Source organism: Crocodylus siamensis, chromosome 6 (assembly GCF_052110815.1).
Source record: "Crocodylus siamensis isolate JL-2025a chromosome 6, ASM5211081v1, whole genome shotgun sequence".
Lineage (NCBI taxonomy): Eukaryota > Metazoa > Chordata > Crocodylia > Crocodylidae > Crocodylus > Crocodylus siamensis.
Genome location: NC_143400.1, coordinates 9,929,096 through 9,949,055, shown reverse-complemented (window position 1 = coordinate 9,949,055; position 19,960 = coordinate 9,929,096). Strand labels below are relative to the sequence as shown.

The 19,960-nt window shown below is 47.1% G+C and overlaps 1 protein-coding gene across 1 annotated transcript in view; it reads right to left on the bottom strand.

The window, feature by feature from the left end:
• The window catches only part of LOC149860944 (NACHT, LRR and PYD domains-containing protein 12-like), a 38,806-nt gene extending 22,684 nt beyond the window's left edge, over window positions 1-16,122 (bottom strand). Inside the window, exons 1-2 of the mRNA XM_090053706.1 lie at window positions 15,864-16,122; window positions 10,445-12,209 (exon numbers count right to left, since the gene is read on the bottom strand). Coding sequence (XP_089909832.1) covers window positions 10,445-12,209; window positions 15,864-16,122 — 2,024 coding nt within the window. The remainder of the gene's footprint in view (window positions 1-10,444; window positions 12,210-15,863) is intronic.
• Window positions 16,123-19,960: the final 3,838 nt, after the last annotated feature.

Below are 19,960 nucleotides of genomic sequence, written 5' to 3'. Positions count from 1 at the left end.
GAAACCTCAATGCCCTTGAGCTTTTCCCCAAGCCCTACAAAGACGCTGGTAATTTTAGGGGGGCCCTCCCAGTGGCACCTCCACTTTCAGGAGCCCTTAACTAACCAGGATGGAGGGGGGACTCCCCTCCCCTCTGGGAATCCTCCTTTCCCTGCAACTCATGGCTCCCAGACTTGGAGGGTGGCCCTCGTCCTCTGCGCCAGGCTGCTCTCTCGCCAGCAGTGGGCTTGGTGGGGGAGGTCGCTGTACCCTGGAACTGGGCTCCACTATGCAGGGCTCCTGGGGCCTCTGGCTTGGCCCTGCTGGCTGGCTCAGTAGCCCAATCACCGTCTGGGTCTCTGGGCACAACCTTCTGCTATGGGTCGGAGGCCTGGGCTGCCTCGTGCAGCACCAGGCTCTGTCCGCTCCCGGACCCTCTGGGCAGCACCTCCTGCACCGAGCTCCCAGCTTCATTCCGGGGGTCCAGCTTCATGCACTGGCCTGTACACTGTGTCTCCGGCTGCTTGCCAGAGGTTGCAGACCCAAAATGCCTCATGCAGCTCCCAGGGTCTGGACGCGGTGTGACTTGCTGCACAGCGAGAGCCTAGCTGCTGAAGCTGTTTGCCATTCCCCACTGATGGAAGTCTTCAGGGGCACTTCTGGGCTACTGCTTTGCAGCTCTCCTCGGCTCTTCTAAGCCCTGCTCTTCTCTCTCTCTCCTGGATGTGTTCCCCTCATGCTGGGCACACAGCTCCTTTTATACTCCCTAGAGCTCTACCCCTAAAGTCTTCTGGACCTGAGTGCTGCAGTCTTCAATCAGGTCCAGAGGGCAGGGGAGGGGGAACTCCTCACCCCCTCCCCTCAGGAAAGGGGCATGACTGAACTCTTCTTGCTGCTTCCTGATTGGGAGATGAGCTCCACCAATCAAAACAGGAAGATTTCAAGCCTGGCATTCAACCCAAGCTCCAAAAGGCAAGCCTGCTACAGAGTACTATCAGTACTGAGCAACTGCTTTCACTCTGCAATTCCAACCCTGGGATGGGGTATATGGGCCCATGCTGGCGGAGAAAGGATTAATAGGAGACTGGCAGCTCAATCAGTTATTGGGAATGTGCCAGGAAGTATATCAAACACTTCCGTTTTCAGGTTCAACTGGGAAAGATTCAGTTTTCCTAAAAGAAAGAAAAGGTCTGTGAAGAGTCACTCTGTGTGGCCAGATCTTGTCCCCATTAAGGGCTTTGAAGTGTCCTGAACTAAAACAAAGCTGGTAGATGATGCTGGGAAGTCTCAGACACCAGAGGCAGAGGATCTTTAGCTAGGAAGAACCTTGGGAAGAAACTAAGCAGCAGGGTGGTTGGATGTTGTCTCTGTGAAGGGAGCCATGTGGGAGTCAGGGTAAAGTTGTTCTGTAGTGCAGGGATGTTCAACTTCTAAGCCTCCAGGGGCTGCACAATGCACCCCAACCCTGCTGTGTTGAGTAGGCATGCAAACCTGATCCCCCCTCCACCACTGTTGCACCACAGGGGCATGATTCCCTGGCACACAGACCTGATCTCCTCCCCCCCAAGGTGTGACTATCAGCTACCCATGATGCTGCAGTGCTCCATCTCCTGAGTTGAAGGAAAGAAGTAGCATCCAGAGGAGGGAAAGCAGAGTCAAGAGACATCAGCTGCTATAAGAGAAATGTAGGGAGCACTGCCTGAGTGAGAGTGCAGGAGCCATATATTAACCCCTCACAGGTTGCATGCCGCCCACAGCCCACAAGTTGGAGGGTCCTGCTGCAGTGGATTATGAAGAAAGAGCAAGGCCGAAGACACAGCCCTGGGAGGTGGTGTAGCAGAATGCCATTGTCTCCTCACCCGTCTGTCAATCTGGTTGCTCCAGGTTATGGCCAGTACGGTGACCTCAAGGCAAGTACAGGGGGAGTGAACCTAGTCTCTTTTGTTTTAGCCCTAGCCTTGTGGTAGGGGGGCAGTTGCTCAAGAGATGTCAGTCTCTGAGCTGACCAGTGATGGTCTTTAAATCATTGGGTTAACACCCAAAAACACCTGAATTGATTGGGTATGGAAGTCAGTTGGCCTGGGAGGGAGACACTCCTGAGGGAGCGGGAACCTGCTCCCTTTATCTCAAGTTTCCCACCCTTGCACGTCAGATGACTAATACCTTCACCTAGGAAGGCGATATCACTTAAAAGCACTGGGCTTCAGCCAGTGGGGTTGGTCCTGGTGGGAACTTAGTGATGAGGTCATGAAAAGTTATTTAAGAGCCCTTCTTCCTGGAAGAAGTAGCTCAGCCATCTTGGGGGAGCATGTGAGTAACTGACCAGGCAGAGAGATAGGGATCTCTCTGGAAACTCACTGACCCACCATAAACTGCCTGCCTCCAGAGGAAAGCACAGTCAGCCTCTGAATGCTACTTGTAAGTAAACTACTTGAAGCCTATCTAGATACATACCTTGCTGTAAAGGAGATAAGTGATCAAAAGCTACCTAGCCACACTGTTTGTTCTAAGGTTACTCTGTGATACATCCCTATCCTGTACCCTCCCCCAAGCCTACTCCCTGTAATTAATAAAGTTCACCATTGTACTAAGTGTGAGCTGACTGGGAGAGAGAGAGTGGCATGACTTGGTTTCCCTTAGTTCAGTTGACTAAGGGAAGCTGCTTTTACTGCTACAAGCTAAAGAAAGCACCCCAAGTCCTTGCAGTGGGTTGAGCACCCTCAAGGTCTGTAAAGCCTGTGCACCCCACAGGGCCATGGACAGATCAGGACTCCTGGGTGGTGACAGTGATACCCCCATGCTTGTGGGTGTACTCCAGGAAGGGGGTCAGCCAGATGTGAGGTGACCCAGGGAGACGCCTGGTGCCTGGTAGTAGGTTGGGTGCAGTGTGGTGGATGCCCCAGAGCAGGAGTACTCCCTACTGGCCCACCACAGGTGGTGTTCCAGAAGAAGAGCTAGGAATGTAAGGGGACTCCCACTGGGGCTAGATGTTCAAGCCCAGACTGAGTGCAGGTTCCTTAAATGGAGTTTGGGATTTTTCTTAAGTGATCCTGGAGAACACCACAGAGAAGCCTCTGATCTCCCGCTCTGGAGAGCAGAATGGGTTAGAAGCAGGGCCAGATCCAAGGTGTGTGACAGTGCAGTCACAGCCCCTTCTGCTCCTGCCATGGCTCTCTCTATCTGAATCAAGCACAGGGGGAACCCCAGAACAACTCCTGCCCCACTTCAGTAGTGGATTGGGACTGTACAGGGTGCCTCATCCAGCACCAACTCCTTGCCTCCACCACCCAGTATCCCACACTCCAGGAACAGATTCTGGAAGGAAGAACCTGTGCTCCTTGCTGCTGCTTTTCCTGGATGATGCAAGAACCGGGGGGAACCCCACAGCTGCTCCTGTCCCACTCCAGCTGTGCAAGGAGCAAGGCTCAACTTGGAATAGTGGCAGTGGCAAACAGTGTCCTCCTCCCAGCACCTGCTTCTGGCCAGTGGGGGACACACAGGCTGCGGCTGTAGACAGGGAGCAAGTGCAAAAATCAGGAACCTGTACACTGCTACTACTACTGTTTCTGGCAGAGCTCAATACCCTGTGTTACCTCTCAGTTCAACCCACATCTACATACACCCAGCTCAGCATTTATCAGACCAATTCTAGTAATGACTCCTCTATTGGTATCCAAAACACTGAATCTTCCTGTCTGTATTATGAGCTCCCTCAGAGTAATGCCACCTGTAGCCAGCAATGATCAATTCCTATTATCCAGCAGATGAACCATTGTTTACCCCTAAACAAACGTAGTGTTTCCCCTTCCCTACAAAAAGCCTACCCAAGCTCAAGCATCTGTCCTGGTGCTTGGATCCAAAGCTGCACCAGTTCCACTCCTTTTCTACCTGGAATCTCTCCACTGATCATGCTGAGAACGGTCTGTCTGCCAGATCCAACAACACCTGGGAACCTTGACTGGTTCAAGCTTCTCTAAGTGGTGAGACCTCAACTCTCTCCCTCTCTGACTCCAGGAACCTGACTTTTATTCTCTTACTCCAGGCACACCTTTCTAAACCTGACTTTTGCTAATCAAACTCTAGTTAGACTTCCCCAAAACCCTAATTGAAACTATGTAATATTGTAACTGTTTAGTTGATTTTCTCTTGTATGGCTATTATTACTGGTATCATCATAAGTTCATATACCTGGCAATAAATAACTTTTTTGGTCAAGCTGGTTGCTATACTTTTTCTATGAACCTCACCTACTTTTTCTTCCCCTCGACCTCCCTATTTTCTCTGCAGCAGTGCTTCTTTTACCTAAGCCAAAGATCCCTGTAATGCCCAAAACCACAGTGGGGTCTGCTCATCAAGGGGGTTACTACTAGGACAGTTAGGGTGAAAGATTGGGATGGGCTGAGTTTCAGACACATAAGGGGGTCAACTTGTACAGGCTAGTTGACCCAGGTTGGCTCAGATGTTCCGTAATGAATTGAATGCTGGCCCATGAGGGTGTCAACTGGATACCCAGATGGATTCAGAGGTATTTTGTTTACCTGTGTGCTTATGTCTGACTGCATTTTGTTTTTACCTTAATGAACTGATTCCTGGCATATGAGGGTGTCAGCCTGTCCATGCTGATGAACCTGGCCAGGTCAAGCATGTCACGTTAGTGTGTGTACTTGACTGATTTGGTGGCTGGAGGAACCTAGCCCCATTGAAACTGAGTCCTGCAAGGTAGCTCCATTGGGGGTGAGGGCTTTTAGAAGAGACAGTTACAGCTCCATATAGAAACACAAGTAACACAAGCAGCACATTGACATAATTACAGAGACCCCTAGAAGCATACCCCTAGTAAATGAGTACACCCCAAACTGCTGGGCAAATCTGGTAACACATTGGTGGAGAATGTGGGCAGCACATGACCCTGATCATGAGGTAATTGTTGAGTAGTTGCAGCAGAGCATGAAAACTGAGGCACAGACCTCAGAAAGCTTTCTCCCTCTCCTTTTCTATCATACCAAGCTCCTTTAACAAGGTCCCTCTCTCATAGACTATTCTGTAACCTCCTGTAACTTTTAAAGTTAAGAATTGTGCTTAGAATAACTCTTTATGGCACTATCTTAAAGTTAAGAGCTATACCTTAGAATTCAGATTTTGCAGCAATATTGTGTCTGTGATAAAGATTTGAGTGACTGCATGAAAGAGGCTTTTGGTAGTGTGGTAAGGAAAGTTGAGATGGCTGGAAAAACCCCCTTAGCTGCTCGCCTGAGACAGAAGAAAAACAGCAGGTGAGAGAGATGGGTAATGAAGAAGGGAAAATGTCCCTGGGAAAGGGGGTGCTTCAAGGGTGAGAATCCATGACTGAAGTGAGTCTGGGCTTTGAATAGTATTGCACAATCATTAAGCCACGTGGTAGCAGCTGCTGCATGGGCATTATTCTATGCATGTTTGGAAACGGTTGAAATATTAAAGGGGAGGCAGGAACTGGAGCATGAGAAAGAGCAATTACAACAGCATTTGAATTAATGTGAGAGGGATGGGTGTGACTTTATAGCAGAAAAGCTTAAAATGGTGACTTTACTTAGAGATATGCAGGAGGAGAGAGACAAGGCAAGCAGGACTGAAGAGCAGTATAAGGAAGACTTAGCACTCACTAAAGTGTTGTTAGCAGAAGCAAGAGCAGCAACTTGTTTCCTGGCAGATGAGAACAAAGCAGCAAAGGCAGCAGCAAGCCATCAGAAGTGTGAGGCAGAGATTAGTAAACTGCATGCCCAACTTAGTGCCCATAAGGGGGTGGTAGCAGCTGCAAATCTGGTAACACCTGAACACCTGCTCCCTGCAGCCCTTGACTGCAGCAGAGCAGGAACAGCTCTGGGACACCCACTATGGCCATTGCAGCTGGAGACAGTGGCAGTGGTGATGGCCATGAAGTGGGCATTTCCCCCCCCAACCCCACATTAGTGGGCCTGCTTCATGTCCAGATCCTTGCTGTTCCCTTTGGCCTGGGGCCTCCAAGCATGCCCAGCTCCCATATCCTCCATGGTCCAACACCCTCCTTCATGACATCCTGGATCTGCCTATGGATAAAAGACGTGTTCACAGTGGTAGGAGGCTATGGAAGATATGACAGTAGTATTCATGTCTTGTTTCATTTTCACCTTTCTGGCCACTATCTTCATGGAAAGGGGTATGGGAGAGAGGGGCTGCTGCATGTGTTCAATACTGGGGCAGAGGGAAGCAGCACTTAGGAGGGGATGCCAAGGACCAGAGCTAAGTACCATGTCCAGCCATGAAAGATCTTGGTGGTGAACTTCACTTTGTCATACAGTGGGGAACATGGGTAGCACACTTAACCTTTACATAAGGGGACAGTGAGGACAGATGGGTATTTGGGGCTGAGGGGAGAAACCCAAGAGGGTAGAGCAAAAACACATCAGGTGGTATTCTACTATTGCCTCCCAGACTTTTAGGTGCCTACATGGGAAAAAAGTCCATGTGGAAGTGGCATCCAATTGCTCTCTATTAATATGTAGGAGCTCCCTGGATACATATAGGAGCCTTTCTAGTCATATCACTCCTATTCACTGTGCCATCCCCCCGCCCCCCCCCAAGGAGCCGAGGACCATAAACAAGTTGATGGCCCAGTACCTGGGACAGGAGACCAGAGCCGTCCTCAAGACGCAGCTCCTCACCCTGCACTCTCCTCCCCCCTCCACACACACACAAACCATAACTACCTGTGAAGTGAATTATGACAGTAGATTAAACCTGTGGTGGAGCCAGGGATAGTCAAAGTCTAACCAAAACAAGTGGTGGTAAGTGATGATGGGCAAGATCACACTTGCTTGTGAAGAAGCTGGCTGGACCAGGGAGCTTTGACCGTCTCCCTCATAGGAGGAGACCACAGGGCCCAGTACATGGTGTGCTAAGATGAGGTTTTTGGAATACCCCACAGGGGCATGGCTTTGGGGAACATGCCCCCTTCCTCCTTCCACTCCAGGACTCCTACCCCACTCCATAGTTCAGTGCCTTTGCACTTACCACTGCCCTCAGGGTTTCTTTCCAGCTTCCCACCCATCTGCCTGGGTGTACCCTATTCCTGTCTCCTCCTAAGCAGACATGGTAGATTGAATACCTGCCCCATTATCAGGAGGCATCCAGCTATCGAAGGTCAAGACAGACCTTATGCATGGTCCCAGATAATGACCTTGCACACCAGGTAGGAAAACAATATTCAGTAGCCAGGAGTCTAGTGCCCCATTTGAGGTTTTCTAGGTCCATGAACAGGTGGGACACTTGGAAAAGATTGTGTTGCTGACCCAACAACAGCTCAAAAACTGTAAGTAATAGGAAAGATTGAATAGGGCAGTACAATAAACCAGGTCAACATTGGAAGAATCATGAAGGCTCTTGGGATAGAGGTACCAAAAGGAGCCGAGGATGTTTGTGGTAGCCAAAAAGTGCAAGACACTGGCAATGGACAAACAGGCTATAAAGGAGGATCTCCAAAAAAATAAAGTGAGAGACTGAGGGACAGGTCAATATCATCCAGAGCTCTCTCCGGAATTCCTTTGAAGCTGGATCCCTAAGTAGTAAGGAAGATATATGGGCCCAGGAGGAAAGGAGAAAGCCTTTGAGCAGTTCTGGCCTGGATTCTTACTTCTGTTATGGCACAAACTCCCTTAACTATCTCCCATCCATTTTTGCCTGTAACTATCACCTGTAAGGGACAGTGCCTCAGTTCAAAACAAGCACCAGGAAGGGTTCTGGGTAATGCCCGATTTCTGGAACAGAAGTTAGATCACTGCCTTGAAAGTCAGAGAGATGCAATTTCAAACCCACTCTTGGGAAATGGGGCCAAGAATGTGGGTTTTCAGCTTCCTAGTGGAAGAGTGTAACATCTTGGCTATTCAGGCTCAGCACAGGAGTGGCCTTCTCCTCTACATTATTTCTGAGTTTTACTTGTAGGCTGCAAACAGGGTCAGTGACTGCAGACTATGGAGCCAGCAAAAGGCTGAGTAATGAACAGGGATCTGGATTTTCCATCTGCCACAGAAAGATATAGATTCTCTCTTTTCAAGGAGAAAAATTTGGAAAAACACAGGTTTTCCTTTGCAGACTAGCAGAGTTCCAGCCTGCAAGGGGCTGCTTGGGGATGTGGGGAAACAGGCTGCAGAGTTTATTAGTTTCCTGCAGCCTAATAGGGCTTCATGTGTAGACGCTGAGATGTTTGTTACAGAGCTAATTAGGCAACTCCACAGTAGAGATCTCATGTAGGCACACTCACAGAAAGCACTAAACTCAACAAAAAGCAAAGCACTCAATCACTATCATCCAAAAATAATGGTGCAGACCCCATCATTGTCTGGGGTCCTACTGTACATGGCACTGCATATTCCCCTGGCAAAAGATCTGCCCCATCTCTCAACAGCCTTTGGTTTAAATAGATGAGATGGCAAGGAACAGATTACTTAAATAGGATAATTCCCAGCCATACTGATAATCTAAATTCTCTGAGGCTCCTCTGAAACGTGAGGGTGTCAGGAGGTTGATGTGCCTGCTGCTTTGTAGGCAAAGGTTTCCCCCTGAGGATCCTTTCAGAGCATCCAAAGGATAGTACATAACCAGTCATAGAATCATAGAGAATTAGGGTTGGAAGGGACCTCAGGAAGTTCATCTAGTCCAACCCCCTGCTCAAAGCAGGACCAGCCCCAACTAGAACACTTGTCAAGCTGGGCCTTAAAAACCCTCAAAGATTGAGATTCAACCACCTCTCTAGGTAACCTGTTCCAGTGCTTCACCATCCTCCTAATGAGCCTCCTAACCATCCCCTACAGTTCCCCCCTTACCTCCAGGTTGATACATAAAACCTCACAAACAAACAAGCAATGTTGCTACCTCCTCTGCCACCAGGAAACTGATCTGATTATATAGGCAGCCAGGGATCGAAAATGGCTGCCTCGATCAAGCACCTGCTGGCCGCTTGGCTCTGGTCTTAAAGTGGCAGGCACCAACAGTGCCCTGCCACACACCTTCCCCCTTAAAATGGTATGCACAGCTTCCCCCTTAAAAAGCCGTGCACAGCTTTTCCCTCTGTCATAGGTAGTTTGACAACTAAAGGTTGTGGACAACTTTGTTTTAAGAATTCTGAGCTCACTATAAATCCATCAGGGGCACATATATGGGATATGGCTGATTGCAAGCATGTTTAGTCAGGAGGACAATGTAGTCACCTAGGTAGGGAGCACTATGCATTAAGTAGTACAGTTCCCCTGGACACAGCAATACCAAAAATATGCATTTGATTTCCAAATCTGGCTACTTGGATGGCTAGGAAGGAGATAAAATGCCACCCCTTTGGCTCATAGACACACTACCACCCCAAAGTCTTTCCATCCTTCCAGGAGCATGGAGTGGTTAGAAACAAAGGCAAATTGCATGGGGGTGGCCTTGAAGTAATGGGAAACATGGGGTTTGCCAAAAGCAGCAGGTGTCACAGAAGGAATGCTGGAGTGGGTCTGAAGATGTTGGAGGAGTGAGGGGAAATGTTGGGGAAAGGGTTCCATGAGGGGAATATGCAGAGGTACTGAAGAAATTTTTAAAAGAGGGTAATTTAAAGGAAGCAGTCAGCTGTGCAGCAAGAGAATTTGGGAACTGCATCTGATCCTAGATCATACTCTATGTAAGATCCCTCCCACCCCAATCCTACATTATGTCTGTCCTCCTTCAAAAATTGCCCTTTTGGAGTCTGTGCTAGTCATTGCATGGCTTCTGCATCATCTCCCCATCTCATTAGCTTCTGGGACCAAGGCCGATGCCTACTGCTTCATGTGATAAGTGTGGCCTATAATCTACAGGCACAATGATGGGGAATAAGATGCTGCAAGTGGACTAACAGAAAGCCAATGGATTTCAGTGGTCACAGTTGTTGCCAAGGGGATAAGAACAGAGGAGGGGAAAGGTGGGTTGTGGAACAGGGGGAGGCAGGGAAAACTTTGTTTTTAATGGATGCAGCTTCTGAAAAGCCACCTTGACTCTGTCATGTTTGAGTCCTATGTCAGATCACTATCACCCTCCTTATAGTTATTCCCACTTCACCATTAGGGCTGGAACAGAGCACTTGAGGTACAGAACACACCAGGACTGTAGGACACGGTCAAACATCTTTTTTTTGCTAAGGTAAACCTTGGGCTTACAGCAGGCCTTGTCAAAAGGGACTACACTCAGCTCTACAACCACTGACTCCACTTAAAGAATCCACTAGAGACCTGTAAATGGCACCACTTCCTCCCACTGGACATCAGCACTCCTATGCATCCTCCCATCACTCACCACTCACCAGTTTGTGGGCCCCACTGCCACGGTTAATGTGTGACCGAGGGTAATGTCAATGGGAAGAGGATGCGTTTGCAAACCTGTGTTGGGACAGCCTACAAAATATGGTCTCGAAATGATGTTTTATAAGTCAAGTAATACTTACAGATGTTGCTGCTTCAGGGGTCTTAGGGAATCTTCATTCATGCCTTCCTCCGGGTCCTCAGACACAAATGCACAGGAATTTAGGTTAAGTAATTCCAGTTTCTGGCAGTTCTTTAGACAGAATGCAAGTGTTACTTGATCCATTCTGGTAAATGTATAATCATCAAGCCATAGGTCAGTTAAATGACTCAGTGCATTTTGCACAAAACTTTTCTCTCTTATTTCATACAAACAGTGAAATTCCTCAAGCTGGGCAATTGTTTCAGTATGCTTCTTACTAAGGAATGTTTGTGGTCTACCAGACTCTGAGAATGGGGGAGATGGACATGTTTTGGGTTTTGTTTTAACCCATGTTAGTAATTTGGGTTTAATAGTCAATGAAATTTTGCAGTTGAGTTTTTTCTCAATGTTCTTCATTCTCTCTTCATTCAAGAGACCAAACAGAAATCTCACAGTTAGCATTAAATAATTTCTTGATTTGTCATAGTCAGCCAATAAGGTTTTCAAATCTTTTATATCATTTCCTGAGTCTCTGCCTGTTCTTTCTTCTTCATTCTCTAGAGCATAAAACAAAGCTGCAAAAAACTCTTGGAAAGACAAGTGAATGAAGCTGTAGAGACATTCCCGGTCACTGGCTTTTCGAAAGAGGTTCTCATTCAGAAAGCGTGAGTCAGATGCATCTAAGCCGTGTTTCTTGAGTTCTTCAGCCTCAAACAGGATCTTCTGCTTGCAGATTCCCTCTGCAGCCAAGGAGCAGAGTCCCTTCAAGTTGGCTTGTATAGGTTGCTTTGAATTTTGGTCACAACCCTTCAATAAATTGTCAAGATAGAGCAGGTACACTCCTGTGATTGTTTCTGAACTCTGTGCAAGATCTTCACCTTCATCCATCTGCTGCTTTATAACAGTGCAGATGATCCAGCACACCATGGGGACAGAGCACATGGTGAAGATCATTTCATTTTCTCTTACAAAATTGAAGGCTCTTCTTGCTTTCTCTTTATCCCTAAAATATTTGTCAAAGTATTCTCTCATCTCAGTTTCGGAAAAACCCAGTATTTTTACACAGCGCTCGTTTTCCAACAACTCGTTCAACTTCTCTAAGGCAGCTGGTCGTGTAGTAATGAGTAAGTAGGATTTCTGAAGCACTTTCTTCCTGAATAAACTGCCCAGTGTGATTTCCACTGCTTTCTTCTCATGGGGATCAGAACACAGGTTGTCTTCTGGCTGATCCAAGGAAAATCTCAGTTCATCAAATCCATCGATTATAAAGAGGATTTTCTCTGGATACCTTAAAATCTCTTCCATTGGTGCACATTCAGCAGGGCAGTTTGTTAAGATCAAATCCTCAAGACTTCTCTGCTCACTGCCTAACTTAAAACCCCTGCAATGTATGTAGAAAACATAATTAAACTGATTCTGATAAAGCTCTCCAGATGCCCAGTCAAACATGATCTTTCTTGCAGTCATTGTTTTTCCAGTCCCTGCAGCTCCCAACAGCACCACAATTTGCTGAGTTTCTCCATTTTCATCACCTGCAAATAAGTCACCGATGGTAAGGGATCTCCTTTGCTCATTTATGGTTTTTATGTATTTCTCTCTCAAAGTCATTATTTCATGTTGATCTTTCTTTTTGGCATGTGGGTCCTTTACAATGACCACTTTTGTGTATCTGTTGGTTAGATTAACCTTCTCACCAAGAAGACAGTTCCTGTCTTTTAAGTATCTGTAGACGTTCTGTATATGTGCAGTATACATCTCCATGCAGCCTGGGTTAGAGACATAAAACATTATATACCCTGCATTGGAAATTCAAAGGAATTAAAGGAAAAAAATCAGTAATTATTAATGTTGCAACTTTAACAGACATAATGCTTTCTTACATTTGTATTGCCCGTTTCCTCATCAAATATCCCCAGTTAATTAACTGTGACCCTGGTCTTATAGTCCATCCTTATATCAATAGCCCCACTGACATTAACATGGAAGCACAGAAATGCTCTGTGTGTATATTCAGGCATCTCTGTATTAATTGCTGAAATGCAGCCACTTCTGGGGTGACACCTGTCAATTCAGGACACAGAAGCACTACATAATGCCTCAGGCTATGGAGTGAGAAGGAGTTGTATAGGCAATTGTTACAATTTGGGGAATGTGTGGGAAATGGAAGAGGTCTGGGTGACATTATCATATCATGTTTCCCTGGGGCAGTAAAGTGGATGTGTCATGTCCACCCCACACCCCCTCCCCATTTCCCCCACTGGTATCTGGCACTTGGCACCTCCCTCCCTGCCTCTGCAGGGGGTTTTCAGGGTACAAAACATTGTGAGCTTTGTACACTTTTGGCAAGCACAATTTGCTTAAAAGGCTGTACAATCTGTCTGTCACTGTCTTTGATGGCTGAGCTCAGACTGCACAGGGGTGTGCTAAGGCAGATGCCTGAGCTGACAGCCTAGTTCTGCTGATTTCTAGTTTTTACTTTGTTTAAAAGAAGTTCAGATTAGACGAGAGGGTCTTACAGCAGCCTGCAGGAGACTGCCTCAGGTGTGACTTGGAGGAGACAGCTTCACCTCATTCCCAGAACCGTGCTCTGGGGAAACTGAATTTGTTGCCAGGCCTCCATCCATTTCCTTTTTTCCAGCCTGTTACCTTACACGAGCTATTTTTGATTTCAAGTAGCAAACCAAGTTTTGTGGGATGGTAGATCTAGCTGAGCTTTGGCAATCAGTGATATCTGCTCGGCACCAGTTTGTTGGTCTGTGACATACCTTTTCCTGATCTTCCACAGCTTTGCCCATGACCTGGAGCTGCAAAAAGAATTGTATGCAGATGTCAGTGGTGCAGAAGAGAGTGTGGCCCTGGGGACAGGAAGGTGGAACGAGTTGGTCATTGCGGGTTCTACAGTAAAAGGAAACACAATCACCTCCCCCCAAGGCTCAGGGAGGCAGGAAACATCTTTGGAGAAAAGGGTACATGCTCTGCTCACGTGGGGCTGCCTGAGAAATACCGTTTCTTTTACCATGATAGGGCCTGACCCTGCAAGCTGCTTTGCTCACACAGATGGGGCTGGGTTCTCACAAGAGCTTAGTATATGAAGGGTAGAAAGTGCCCTTTAGACATCCAGCCCTTGTCTAGGTCATGAGGAGATGTGCTTTTCACATGCTCCATGTGAAGAAATCCCCCTCTCTCTGCCCAGCACTTGGGTCATTGCAGGTGGACCTCTGTCTTTCTCTTTTGCTTTCTTTTTGGTTCAAACTGGTCAGCCAGGTGACTTGGCCAGATAAATGAAAGGACGGGGGGACAGTCTCTTCCTGGTGCTGGACATTTTGGAAAGCAACAAGCAACGTGCCTCCAAGCTGCTGCCTGGATGATCTTCTGTAAGTAAAGACTTGGAACTTAACCATAAATTAGGATTTTATGTCTAGGCCAGATGCATTTTAAAAGGACTATTATGTCCAAGAGAGATACATAGGGAACAAGAAAAAATTGGGCTCCACTGTAGGACCTCTACTGAATACCCAGGGGCAGCCTACATCAATGCCTGTGAAAAGGCAGAACTCCTGAATACATACTTTGCATTGGTATTTCTGAAACCCACTGGGGGCTGGTCATCTGACCAGAGGCCTAGGGAATGCGGGGAAGGCAACAACCTAAATAAAATCAGCTCAGAACAGGTAAAGGATCTTTTACAATGCTTGGACTTCTCCAAATCCGCTGGACCTGAAAACCTGCACCCAATGATCCTGAAAGAACTGGCCGAACGTATAGCAGCGCCATTGGTCAAGCTATTTGAAGAGTTGTGGGACTCCCATGCACCAGGATGGGGGCTTGGGGCCTAATTGCACTCCCTGCCAGCCCCCAACACTAGGCCCAGGCCCCAGGAGCCTGATGCTGCCCCCTCCCAACTGTCTATACTGGGATTGGGCCCTGGGACCTGGTGTGACCCTCACCTAGTGTTGTGTGCTGGGATTTCATAGGGATCAGAGACCTGAGCTGGTGACCAGGGCGTGGGGCTCCCCATAGTTTTGTGGGGAGCCCTGTAGGCTAGATGACACTGCACCACAAGCTGCATTTCTCGCAGAGGCCAGGAGTTTGAGCACCTCCGGTCCATGCAACTGAAAGATGGCAGATTAAAAACCATTAAAAAATCTTTTATGCACAGAAAAGGAATATTTTCGGGAACTCACTGCCACTATATGCCAAGGTCAAACACTTGACAAGATTAAACAGAGAATTAGAAATTTCTAAGGGCCACCAGGGACACACACCTGTAACAGGATCCATTAAATGGCAAGCAGGAGTTTTGACAGGGCTCTAAGCACTCTTGTCCTGAAATACAAGCTGACATCTGAGTTACTAAGAACTCATCTCTCTGGGAAAATTACTAGATAACTGCACACTGCAGAGTTTCTGAGGCCTCTGTCTGAGCTGTTGCCCACTGCCAGAGCCAGGCCACTGTGCAAGATGGACCAGTGCTCCAGTCAGCCTGGCATGTCCAGTGCTCCTAAAAATGTACCTGCAACCTAGGAGGCCAGGCCTCACCTCTTCTGCAGTTTCCATCACTCCAGCCTGCCCCTGAGTTTTGGCCTGTGTAGGTGTTACCAGTTGCCTGTTGCTCCTACTATAGCTATCACAGATGGGGATATTTTATTGAGATACGACTCATGGGAGGTAGAAGCTCTCAGTATAGCAGAGTGAGGGAGAAGAAAGCTCTGTGAGCCTTCCCTGGCCTTAGCTGTTCCCCATAGAGCCATGGTGAACTTCAAAACAGCCCATGGCCGGGTGAAAGTGAAAACCCAGCCAGAGTAAAACTAAAGGGAAACCCCAGGAGCAGACACTCATCCGCTTGACAGCCGGCGAGGAAGCCAGAGGATCTGCCTTTGGGAGCACAGTGGGGAAGTAAGAACCGGAGAGGAGAGAATGAAGCAGCCCAGCTGCATCACTCCCGGATCGGGGTATGAGGAGTGCAAGGCTCCTGTTTTTCTGTTATGTGAACTTTGGTTTGAACTCCGGGGGATTGTGGAGGGAGTGCAGGGGTGATGGAGCCCCCAGGCAGCAGTGACCAGCTCAGGCTTGCAGGCCACCCCATTGGCAAGACTGGCTAACCCTAACGGGGGCAGCCTCAAGTTTTGTAGGATGGATGGATGGACTGTTACAGCATCTGGCTAGCACTTAAGGGGGCAGGCCCTAATTTCATACTGTGTTGAAACTATTGATGGACATATTAATACCAAAACTATAAATCCTACCTGTAAAGGGATTTTTGGCCCGCTTGGCATACTCTCAGTCTGTTAATCAGCACCAAGTCCTCACAGGCAAGCAGATACCACAGGCAGCAACAACCCTTGGATAACCTCGGGCTGGGGAATACCCAGTGATGGGCATCTCCCCGATGCTGCCACATTTATCTTTGGACTTCTTACCTGTGTCCTTTTCCTCCTGGAATTTAGCAGCCAAGTCCCTGCGATTGATCCTTTTGAAGACTTCGATAGCTGCATCTACTGCTCTCTCCTCACCATAGTGTTGTTTCAAGAGTATTGCAACATCTGTCCTGTGAGCCTTCTCCAGTTTACCCCAGGCAATTGAAGGTTTGTTGTCAAATGGGATCTCAGATAATATAAATTTGAAGTGTTTATAATCTTTTTTTGAGAGGTTTTCCAGATGTTCCAAAAGGACTTCCATCAGTGTCTTGGGTCCAGCCATCATGAACTATGTGGAAATACCTGAAACTTAAAAACAAACAAACAAACAAACAAAACCCAATTAAAATACTAACTGGGAGTCATCTGTGAACATCATGAAATTGCAGTGACAATGATTGGGAATGCTCAGTTTCTGTGCAAAAGAAACACCTTCTCCATGTGCTCTCAGACTCACCACAGTTTGTGCCTTTCCATGTGGCACATACCAAATTAATGGTCTAATTTGGATATCTGTACATTGGAATATAACACACTGGATATCTTCATGAACTTGTCCTGTTGCAAGAAATAGCTGTAATAGTTGGCAAACAGCAGTACAGAGCTTGGCCGCTGTGCCTGGCAGACGTTGCGGCTATGCGGTGAATGAAGTCTGGAGTAGCAGGAGACGGTGGGATGTGGAGACTTGCTGGGGAGGCGACTGTGGGTTGTTCCTGGACTGTCTGTGTTGTTTTCTGCCTGCCCAGAGGGCACTCATCTGGCTGGGAGGCCAGATTGCTGTGCAGGATGTGGCTGCTTCCAGTGCTGCAGTGCGCCTACTAGTGAGGAGGTCACTTGTGTGGGCCTGAGGACATGGTGCACCTGCTTGACCTTATTTCAGAACCTTCCATTTTCCTGTACACACCACCACACTGCATACCCAATGCTAATTTACAGACTTAATTAGGAATCATCCAGAAATTTACCATTCTGATTGGTCTTGCTTCAGTAACACTGCATCTCTCCTACACACTCGTTTTCTTCCCTCAACTTCAGTTCATGTAAGCAAGTTTCTAGTACTTGACTTACTGCTCACTGCTCCTGCACCAACGTTTCCCCGCCTCTCACATCTTCACTTAGACCTTTTCTTATGTGTGTATCCTTTGCTGGACCTTCCATCAATGCCTCGGTTTTCCTAGCCCTTCTCTCCCTGCACTAATACTTCCACCTTGCTGTACATTTTCATGGGTATTTCCAGTTTCTACACGGATGGCAAATCATGGACAGTTAGGAACTTTGAATCTTCTCTCCATTCAGCCCAATGCTTCACTTTTCTTTTCCCTGCTTTAGTCCAGGATGCTGAGCTTGCTGCTGTGGCTTGTGCCTTGGGACACTTCTCTGGCCTCCTCTTCATGGTTCTCCATGGGTTTGTGCTGCCCTAGCAAAAGTCTGCCCTTGCTGGTACTTTTCCACTTTCACCTCTCCCGATGGAGATTTCTTGTCACTCAGCTTTTGAAATTGTTTCCTATGCTTGTTCCTCCTTTCTCTGCCTTGCGTTCTCAAAAGGAAAGGCCAGAGCAGGACAGCTCCATTTCAGTCAGAAAATTCTAGGATTAAGTGAGGTATCCTCTTAAATAAAATCTGGAGTGCTCTTGTTTCCACAATCAGAAATACAGAGATTGTACCTGAGTTGCAAGCACTACCAAAGTAAGAAGGAGTGTCATGAGACCCAATAAAAAAGGTTAGGCCAAAAAAATGAAGTCATTGCATTTACCTTTGAAACACGGTTAACCAAATGTACCCTTAACAACAGAGACCTGTTTGCTCATGTACAATGAGAGAAGGCATCAGCATTGATGGGTCTAGAAGAAATTCAGATGCATTTGATGTATTCAATCTAGGATGTACCTTAAGGAGTGTTTCAGAACATTGGAACCTGAACAAGAACATCCTGGCAGGGACAGAATGAATACATCCTGCCATTGTGGATAAGAAGACATATAGTAAGGTGCAACAAAAACCTGGTATACACCTGAGAAGCTATGTAGGAATATTATTATTAAATAAGTTAAGTCATCAGCAAATTGTGAAGTGTGGGGGACCAAATCATAGAATCATAGAGTCATAGAAGTCGGGTCGAAGGGACCTTGTAGATCTCCAAGTCCGACCCCCTGCCAGGGCAGGAGAAAAAACTGGGCTCAAATGGTCCCAGCTAGGTAAGCATCAAGCCTCTTCTTAAAGACCCCCAGGGTAGGAGCCAGCACTACTTCCCTTGGAAGTTGGTTCCAGATCCTAGCCGCCCTGACCATGAAGTAGTTCTTACAGATGTCTAATCTAAACATACTCTCCAACAACTTGTGGCCATTATTCCTTGTTACCCCAGGGGGTGCTAGGGGAAACAAGGTCTCTCCTAAACCCTTCTGGTCCCCCCTAGTGAGTTTATAGACGGTCACCAGGTCCCCCCTCAGCCTTCGCTTGTGAAGGCTGACCAGGTTCAGGTCCCACAGTCTCTCATTATAGGGTCTGCCCTGTTGTCCCCTGATCATGCGAGTGGCCTCCTCTGGACCCTCTCAATGTTGTCCACATCCCTCCTGAAGTGTGGCGCCCAGAGCTGGACACATACTCCATCTGCGGCCTGACCAGTGCTGCATAGAGGGGGAGGATCACCTCCTTGGCCCTACTTGAGATGCACCTGTGGGTGCACGACAAGGTCCAGTTAGCCCTGCCAACTGCGACCTCGCATTGTTGGCCCATGTTCATCTTGGAGTCAATAATGACTCCAAGATCATGAGGAGCTCATTAATTGCAACAGCAAAGTCAGTCATCAGCTGACAATCTTGTCCTTGATGGTAAAACCAATGTCCTGTCATTTGCAGATTTCCCTTTCCAAAAGAACAAATAGGCCCCCCATCCTCCCTTGGTTGGCCTTCGTCTGCACATCTAGTCTCACCATTGTTCTAAATCACATAAACCTGTTGTTCTGATTCGTTCAATCCATTGAGTGATGATAGGAAATCTAATCTATCACTGTGGTGTATCTAGTGCCCCGTGTGGAACAAGTACAGGACACAAAGACTGGTTCAGAGCCTGTCCTAAAGTGGACTATTTTCTAGTCAGTGACTTCAAAAACTAGATCAAGTTTCTGGTTTTGCCTGGGGAGTTCTCTGGCAGAGATGTATATTTGTAACTAGACAAGCATGGAGAATATTAAGAGACACGTCAGCTACTTTGAGCACTGGAAGGCAAGTAAAATTTTCAGAGGGCATCAAGAAGCCAATTACTGGTGAAAGAATGGCCATTTATGCTATGCATGACTGTTAAACTGTTTAACCAAACAAACACCTACATGAATGAACTGATTACTGAAGAGAATTCAGCAGAACTGTAGCGTTAAAAATAGTTTGAATTGCTTTTGTACATTGTGAGTAGCTGACTATGACAAGTTCAGGAAAAGGAAAATTGCCAGATTTTGTGGATTAATAATCAGCTTGTTGAATGGGATTTCCCTCAGTGTACAGCATTTTGTGAACTGAGTGCTCAGTCAGGTAAACATATTCCTTTATTGCCATCTAGAGCAGGGGCAGACAATTATTTTGGCTGGAGGGCCACTAAACGAGTTCTCATGAACTGTCAAGGTCTGCAAGGGTAGTCCCACCCCTTGATGGGTGCCTTCCCCCCTGATTGCCATCTTGGGACTGGAAATCCCACCCATACCCTCTGACCTTTGCCATCAGAAGTTTTGGGGGGGCAGTTTGTCAACGTGGAACCAGAAAAAACAGAAATCCTATACTAAAAATCAAACTTCTACTATAATATACTTTAATTTTCTTTCAAAAAATATTTTGTCCTGATTTATGTGTGTTTTCATTGTGTATATTAATGCAATCACATAATAACTAAAAATAAAATCTTCCTTTTGTATATTGATTTTGGGGGGTATGTGTGGGAGTGTTTGGGGTGTGGTAGGGAGTGGGTGTGCATTGTGAGGTGTGGAGGAGTGTGTGTGTGGGATATGTCTTTGTGGGTGGATGTAGGGTTTGTGGGGGCGTGAGTGTGTGTGGGGTTTGTGCCTGTGTGGGGGGTGTGGGATATGGCATGTGTGTGGGATTTATTGGAAAGTG